This window comes from Danaus plexippus, chromosome 24 (assembly GCF_018135715.1).
Source record: "Danaus plexippus chromosome 24, MEX_DaPlex, whole genome shotgun sequence".
Lineage (NCBI taxonomy): Eukaryota > Metazoa > Arthropoda > Insecta > Lepidoptera > Nymphalidae > Danaus > Danaus plexippus.
In genome coordinates this window covers 4,602,820-4,612,002 of record NC_083552.1, presented here as the reverse complement: position 1 = coordinate 4,612,002, position 9,183 = coordinate 4,602,820, and the positions used below count along the sequence as shown (strand labels likewise).

Here is a 9,183-nt window from a genome sequence, read left to right as displayed (position 1 = left end):
CCTTTCTCGAGAATCACGCTATCGAGTGGTGAAAACCGCTTGACAATTGGTGCAGTAGTTTTTCTGTTTATTGCGAACAGACAGACAGACAGACGCGGCGGGGTACTATATTTTATAATATATATAGATAGAAAGATAGACAATAACTTACTCTGACAACTTTGATTAAAATATACTTTACAAATAAAACGTTTGAATAAATAAACTCGGGCGTATTGTAACCAGGTTGTCAGGATGTTGAAGACTTAAAAAGACAGACTCAGGTCGAACAAAACATGTTTTCCTGATGATATAGTTAACAAATATCGATTTACGATTAGAACATGTAAACGGACTAGATTTTATTTTAGGTGAATTAAATTTAAATGATTTTGAGTTATCCACCAATATAACAATAAGGACTTAACAACTTTTAAAGATATTGTGGTAAAAGAGTTATTACCGGATGTGTTTTCAACGTGAGTCTTTCCAACACAACATGACATTAGCAAAATAATACATAAGCGTAGCATCATTTTACGTTTATCATTCAGTAACCTAACCTACGTTAATACTGAAAATGAAAATCGTGTAAATCGTGAAGCTAATGTTGAAAGCATTTCAAGCCTTAGGTTGCCTAACGAGCCTTAGAGTACATTTTCTTCTGTCCCACCTCGACTACTTTCAAGAAAATTTAGGAGATGCAAGCGAAGAGCAAGGTGAACGATTCCACCAAGATATCAAGGAGATGGAACAAGATATCAGGGAAGATAGAGCGTCTCAATGTGACAGACTACTGTTGGATGCTTCAGAGAGACCTTCCAGATGCTTCTTACACGCGAAAATGAACCAAAAAAGTGTCTCAAAGGGAAAAATAAAAGTGTTTACTGCTTCCTTAATACTTATGAATGTATTTTAGATAAATGATAAGTTTTGTTACGCAATTGTTAATAAATAAAGAAGTTTTAGTCTTTTATCATTTATTTTAGGATGATAACTGGTTCAACATAGATACCTACATTGTCAAAAACGTGACGTCCCGTGACAAAATGAAAGTCATTTTCGGATTCAGCACATCCAAAAAAATAAAAAATACGCAAAAACATCAAAACAGCTCTCAATACATTTTTATATTTTTTAATTGAATGTAAGCAATGTGATTAATGTAAGTTTACATATTGTAAAACGCATCGCTCGTAGAAACTGAATTTAACAAGTACCTGCCAATGTTTTAAGACAGTTAATTTTAAATCACGTTTTGTCATCACTCATTACCTAAATATTTTGAGACAAAATTCAATGACTGACTGACTTTTTTTTTAAACCAAGTGTCACTGTTTTTTCACAGATAATAAAGTTGTCTTATAAAATTACCGCCATGAAATTTGAATATTACAATCACTAAAATAATTACGAATGCATTTTATTATTTTCCTTTGTTATACTTAAGTTCAACATAACCGGTATTAGGATATTACGGCTATTTATTAGGAATAGTTTGCATTAAACTTTGCCAATAGTTGTGTGATACTTAAGATGATGTTAACTTAGTTTATGAAAGAGGTGGGCGGAACGGGAAACGCTTCGTATATAGTGACGATCCAAACGTGTGCTAAGCATACCGTATATTATTCTATAAAGAAACTACTTTATATAAAGACATTATTACTATCAGAGCTGAAGACAAAAGATGTATCTCTTCAAGTACTTAATGTACGTTCCGCCAGTCGCCAGCCGCCAGTCGCCAGCCCCACTGACCGCGCGGGATATTTATTAATTCAAAATGTCGCTTGCATAAAAACCGAACATTAATACGATCCCGTGGCACACTTCCCTTTATTAATAATGGACGATCTTTGCAAATGCATTTTTCCCCCAAAAATGAACTTAGTAACAATTATTTTTATTCATTCGGTCTTCCGATACAATGGAGCGTTTCAAATTTCTACGAAATTTGTGTTTTTGCATAAAATGGTAGCGCGGGGAGTCGCGTGCGCGCATTATGATACTCAGTGACAATGTGTTTGATGACTGTGTTGCGGTCAGTTCAATTGAAATATACTAATATATTTTAATTTAAATAATTCACATGCAATTATAATAAGAAAAACCGTTAAAATTTATATATATATATAAATTTATTATATATGTAAATTTATTATATATGTATATATATATACGTAGATATATAGAAAATAAATTATTTTGACAATTTTATTATGAGAAATTAAAAAAAATAGTAGCTTTATATACTTTCAAATAAGTTTTTACACAGCTCTGTGTCAGAAAAAAAAACAAATATAGAGGTGTATTTAAAGTATTTTTACAAAGTTGTTCGATGGTCACCCTACAGGCCATTGTAAGTGACGCACATTGTTACGGGATCTATAAAGGCGATACAGATATTTTTTCATAAATTTAAATGAGACCCCAAACTGCACTCTCCATTTGCATGGTGTTCATTTACGTCAACTGCTGTTAATTTTATGGGGAAAATTAGAAACGCGTCCCAAAAAATATGCACTGATCCTTGCTTGAGAATTATTGTTGGACTATAATAATGATTTGGTATATTAATTCTTAGGACATAGCCATTGTGCTTTAAAAAATTTAACTAACAAGTATAAAAAAAATTTAAAATTGTTAAAAATTTTCAGCCATAAAATTTTTAATACCGTTGAACTAATTAATAAATGTTTTTGTTGCTTGTATATGTGTAATCATAATTTAGTTGTAATTAAACTTTTTGTATAATAGAATTTAAAATTCTAGTAATTCTTGAATAATTTATTCAGGTTAAAGAAATTTAATAACACACACTGAAATGTAAAATTTTTACTAGCTATTACAATTACCAACGAACTGCATTTTTTTTTTGTTATTAAAAAAAATCCTATCATTGAGAAAAAAAAATATTTTATTGATTACAAAGGGAATTTTCGTTTTTTTAGTAAAGAAAAAATACAATAAAACGCATTGTAATAAAAGTTAAGTCTTAAGCGATGTTAATGGACCTCTTTCTAAGCAAACGATTAAAAACTTTAACATTTGAAAGCATTTTAGTGTGAGTGTCATTTTGTGAAAGAAGAGTTTTGTATGATGTTTATTGTTTGATAGTTAAATATTTTATTATGTTGCAAGTTGCCCCCATCCCGCAGACGCCGGCGGAGCCCTACGCGCCCGCCAAGGAGCCCTTGGTGACCACACAACCGACAACAGAGGTAATGTACAGACTGATCAATATAATGGACTGAACATATACGACTAACGCAATAGTCCAAAAAAAATACAGTAACTAAAACAATTAATTACTCAACTCATACAATTTTTACGCCAATTATTAAGTTTATTCCATTGATATTGTTATTACTTAGGTACGTTTCTCTAATATACCGAAACTTCCTTAAAAAAAAATGTTACGTCTTGTTGATATTTCATTTCAAATAACATAGAAAAATCTGATTAATAAGACAAGCCACGGGGACGTCTGTAGAGAGACGCATTCTTAATTGACTTGTGTTTTGAATACCTTTAAAACTTTTCAGCGACTTACATACGAGAAAATCATAATTTTAAAGTGAATTGATTGAAACAAAAGTGAGTAAATCCTAGCAATAACTGAAGTCATTTTGTAAGGAAAATAAACAGTTATTAGTAAAATAATAACTTCTTAGTATTAATGTAAACGACGGACAGTACGCGGCACTCCACACGTAACTGAGGTTTAGAGGAATCGAACGTGAACGCTGATAAATACATGTAAAAAAATAACGGAACGCTGATAAATACATGTAAAAAAATAACGGAAATAAAAAGAAATAAATATATATATAAATAATATTTAATACATCTCAATATGTACACCAGGTCACCCCTGAGCCACACATCCTCAAGGATCTCACTTCCGTAGAACGTCTCCTCTTCACTAAGAGGCTGCGAGTCAAAAGCGTGCTCTTTCTGAGAGGAAAGAAGAACAAGTTCCTGGTGAGGACTCCGGACCAGAACCTCGTGTATACCGTGGAGGAACAGAACAGGTAGAGAATGAAATCTAAGACTTTCGCGAGTATTCATTGATAGAAAATATAATATTTTTAAATTTCTAGTCTTTTTTTTTTTAAACTACATACTTCCCGGAGTTTTGGTTAGTCTGCAACAAGCGTGATCACCAAAATATTAATTTTATTTAAAAGAATAGGTATAGAGATATAAATTTTAGTCTTACTGACTTACTAAAATTGTTGAGTCATTTGTTAAATATGTATGTGCCTGGTAAAATATTACAAAATTAACATTTAATTGACGAAACTATCAAGCCCTGTAGTCCAGACTTCCAGAAACATAAAATAATTCTATTATTATCAGTGACTGTATGACGTGTTCCAGCTGGTGGGTCGGTTACTTCTGCTACGGTCTGCGTCCACTACAGCTGCACGTGAGAGACAACGCCGGTGTCGAGGTGATGCGTATCAACAGACCATACGCCTGCACCTCGAGGATACTGCCCTGTCACCTCCAGAGGATACAGGTATTTGGAGTTCATCTCTTAATCATTGGGAAATTCAAAATGTTTGACTTCTGAATCTTCGCTACTGATAACCTTGCAGCATAAAACTTATAATATCCTTGAAGAACCATTTACAGCCCCTCAAGACTATAAGGTCTTGAAATCGCAAACTATGATATTATTCATACGTTTTATTTCTTTAAATGTTATAAAAATTTTGTGAAGTTTATTCTTGGCAGCAACTTTTAGGATTTTTTTTGACGCGCATACTATCATTTATATCTATTAGTCTGAGGAGACTTGACCTTTACCATCAAAAATGTATTTTTATGATAGGACAACTGCTTTTTTACAGGTTTTTTCACCACCTGGAAATCCAATAGGTACTATTGAGCAGCAGTGGGCACCAGTGAGGCCGATATACCTCGTGAAGAGGGAGAACGGCGAACACGCCTTCTGGCTCAAAGGTCGATTTAATATTGATAAATCTGATAATCATTACTGATTTAAAGGTCTTAAAAAGGACAATCTACACTCAGCACAGTGACTAGACGAGATATAATTAGATGGGTTTTGGAAGGTTAATCTGTAAAATATTAAATTTTTTGTTTTGTTCCGACAGCATTTAAATTACACAAAAGTGCAGTTTATTAAAAAACAAAACCAAATTCGGGTGATCGTTTCAAACAAATAACTACAGTACACTGTATGCCTACCCCAAGTTTTCGTCTACACACTGCATACGGAGCGTTAACAGTTTATCATTCACAAGTCTTCTCAGGAACGGGAAACGGGAAACGCTTCGTTAACTATCGTGAAATAAAAACTCATAATTAATTTAATCAACTAAGCTGTAATTGGTGTATGTTTGTTAGTTTATTTCATCAGCCTGTATATATCCAGGTCCACTGGTGACGATCAGCTTCTTCCGTGAAGTTCGTTTCAGCGTGTGTCGAGCTGATGGTTCTCCAGCTGGCTCCACCTGCAAGCGCTGGCAGGGACTACTGCACGCTCTGTTCTTCGCGCCAATTACCGACAGGTCTTGGCATTGATGTTACATAAAAAAATTATATCTCGATTATAACTATTTCAATAAATCAATAACATTAGAAAAAAAATCTTGGAATTTTGAAACAATAACAAGTAGAATTCATCGAAATTAGTAATAAACGAGAAATTTAACAAACAATAGCTTGTGGCAGTATATTTTGCAAGGATAGATTTTCAACTACAATTCTAAATCAACATTTTACGAAATTCTTTTTTTTTTTAATTTTATGCTTCAACCGCACTAGAATCGTGGAATTTCGCCAATGTCAATGTTTTTATTTGCTGAAAAAATTATAATAAAGCTGTAGTCTCAATGATAATCATTTTGAATATGTAATTCTCGTTAATTTCAGATTTGGCATTGCATTTGATAGAGATCTGACAGTTGAAGAGAAAGCACTGTTGCTGGCCGCGACTCTGCTTCTTGATTATATGTACTATGACGCGTGAATTAGTATAGTACATGTTAAATGCCGTTTTATTTCCTTCCAACGTTTTATTATTTAGATTTATGTGTATTTTATATAATAAATTTGTATTTAATTTATAAATATTTTATTCTTAGAAATTGATTTAACTTAACACGTAGTTACTTCGTCACATCACAAATATCAGCGATACTAAGAGTTTTTGACAATTCGTTACTCGCCATCGAATTAAAATGTTTTCCTTACAATTGCAAATAATATGTATCACAAAAATAACTATGGCAATAAATAAAATGTTATTAATGTCTCAAAATCCATCAATGTATAATATCAGCGGGGTTGACAAACTTAAAATGCGATTTCCTTTGCAATTAATAGTTGAATAAGAGCGGTAAATAGAAATAATAAAAATCAAATGTACGGCTTTGATGCAAAATAGTTGTGAAAACATAACATAATCGTTCTTAAACAGTTACAATAAAGACGCCAATCCCTTGAAACAAACAAATATTAAAATAAGGGGACATCTCGTTCGTTATACTTTAAATGCATTTCTCGTTTTTACAACAAAAACTACGATTTCCCCTTAAAAATTAATGTCCTTCATCCACCACCCCTATTTGCATTGTATTTAAACTTTTTTCTAATCTACAGAAATCGGCAGATGTCCGAAATAAATGGCGCGAAATTTTGACAGAATATAACTTTTGACAATGACAACTGCATACAAGGAATTGTGCAGCAAAATTATATATATTGGGTAATATCGAACCCTTTTCCAAAGGATTGAATTCAATTATACAATCGGGAGACGAAAAAGGGGTGCTTTTACACAATTTTGGAAACATTTTTTCTAATATGTAGGTCACTGGGTGTATTTAGTGAATTAAAGTTTTTTATTGTATTCCTGTGTTATAAATCCGTGGCGCGCGTCTGTCACGCGTTCGGAAAAGCAAGGGTTTATAACAATAGCTTTTTAGAAAATGATTTAGAGAAGTTTTTTTTTAATTAATGTTTTTAGTAAATCCGGTAACAGATTTACTCTTTTTGTGAAATTTCCTTATTTAGGACATTTATAAAAAAAAATGTCAAGCCGTAATTTATATCTCGAATATTTTTTTATGCTATTTAGTTTTGTAAGTAACACGGAAAACTTTTAGACGTAAAACTATGGACTTTCTAATGATATGTTACATTTATTTGGTTTATATATGTAATAAAAAATATTCTAGTTGTAAGAAAGTCAGACAAATTCCAAGAAACAATTATTTTAAAACCAATGTGAATGAGTTAACAACTACGAGGATATTTTATATCTTAGTTACGTTGTAATTGTATTGACCATTTCTAAGAAGTTTATTCAACTATATAGCAAAATGATTATTTGGTTATATAATTAGAAACAGGAAAGGTTATAACAAAAGTATTCAGTACTCAATAATAATACAGTGAATTAAACGGTGTTGTGTAATTGAATATGATAAAAAATTAAGTTTTAATAAAGTTGAATTGATAGCCGTGTCGCCCTTTGATCGCCCTTCGACCGGGTTAACGCCGCCATGTTGACACCGTCACGGGTTACCCGTGTCTCTTACAATGTTTTGCCATTATGTTTTAACATTTAACCCATTTTTTTACAATTTCACCCAAAAAAATACAGTTTCCCCATAAAAATTTTGACAGATGCTTACAATTCGACCCTCGTGTCGTGATTTTAATGGATGTTTTTTTTTAATAAAACTGGATTTTTATATTTTTTTTTATTTTTTTTGGAATCCAAAGCTGACAGTTGACGCGAACATAATCTTCAATTAAGACTATTTTTGGCGGGAAATTTTTTGATGGTTTCCGAAGGGGTCAGAATTGTGATTTATTTATTTATAATTTTATGGTATAATGGGATTAGTGATCGGTTGAGTTGACGCTTAAAACTCATCGTGTTGTGATTTTCTTTACCTTAATTCATGGAAGTTTTAAATTAATTGACATCAACAATTTTTTTTCGACCAACTTACGCCGTTTTAAGGTAAATACGTGCATAATTTATAACCTTCTACATATAAGGACTGACTGACATGTAACTACTATTGTATAAAACAAGTTTCAATCGTTTCCTCTTTCTTAAGATGTGATGTCATTTATTGTAACATTAATGATTGGCACAACTTATTCGCTGGTTTTCTGATTATTTGTTTTCATTATTTATAACACATCAATCACGATACTAATCGAGAAATTCGTTACTTCAAATTGGTAGATACATAAAGGTGTTCCTGCGTATTATTTAATATTGGTTTAATCGTAAATTATAATATTTTTATAAGCTCATAATTCGTGAAAATGTCTTACTCTTGATATTTCCGTTTTAAATACTATACAATGTCATCAAGACTTTAAAAACAATATTTTTTTTCTCTAAAATAACATTTAAATATAATATTCGTACTTTATATGTTAAAGAAAACACACATTTTGTATATTTAATTTATTGAATACGGTAGAAATGTTTCGTAGTAATGGAAAACAAATATAACGAACAGACGGATCTAGGAACATATACCGACCGCCGCACGTCACTTCACATTGCAACATTTATTATATATGTATATATGTAATAAATTAATCTTGTATATATGTTAACTACATAACATATCATTAACATAAAGACATTCATATTACAAAAAAATTTTAATGTTATTTTCTTATTTGATTGTTAGAATATTGGTATTTTTTTAAATTGTCGTATGTAATCATATAATATAGAAGGTCAAGTGACGTCAGCGCCTTAAAATTTGGCTCCCCCTTAAAGCCAATATACAATTCATTCATATAACTATCTCCACCGATGTGGTCATCAAAATAAAACTACATTGTATATTGTAATCTAAAAATTACCACCATATATATAAAAAAATATTCAGATGTCCCGCAACCCCGGCACCGTAGTAACAAACGGACGCCCACATCGGCAAAAATTTTATATATATATATATATTTAAAAAAATAATTTGACTAGACGTAACGTAAAATTACAATTTCATACACAGTCGCACTTAAATTAAGACTAGAATATTCTTACAAATAAATAAAAAATGTATTAAACATAGGACTTGTACCAGTTACGCCTCAAAATATTAACTGGGATACCAGGAGCTGTTACGAATATATAACACATAAAAACAACGGAATGTTTTAAATTAGAGATCGTTAAAACTTTCAAAT

The 9,183-nt window shown here is 31.4% G+C and overlaps 1 protein-coding gene across 1 annotated transcript; it reads left to right on the top strand.

The window, feature by feature from the left end:
* Positions 1-3,041: 3,041 nt before the first annotated feature.
* Positions 3,042-6,084, top strand: LOC116775972 (phospholipid scramblase 2-like). The gene is made up of 6 exons (XM_032669043.2): positions 3,042-3,200; positions 3,847-4,013; positions 4,363-4,504; positions 4,839-4,950; positions 5,387-5,522; positions 5,887-6,084. Exons 1-6 carry the CDS (start codon positions 3,111-3,113, stop codon positions 5,981-5,983), a joined length of 744 nt encoding a protein of 247 aa, XP_032524934.1. The 5' UTR covers positions 3,042-3,110; the 3' UTR covers positions 5,984-6,084.
* The last annotated feature ends 3,099 nt before the right edge of the window (positions 6,085-9,183 follow it).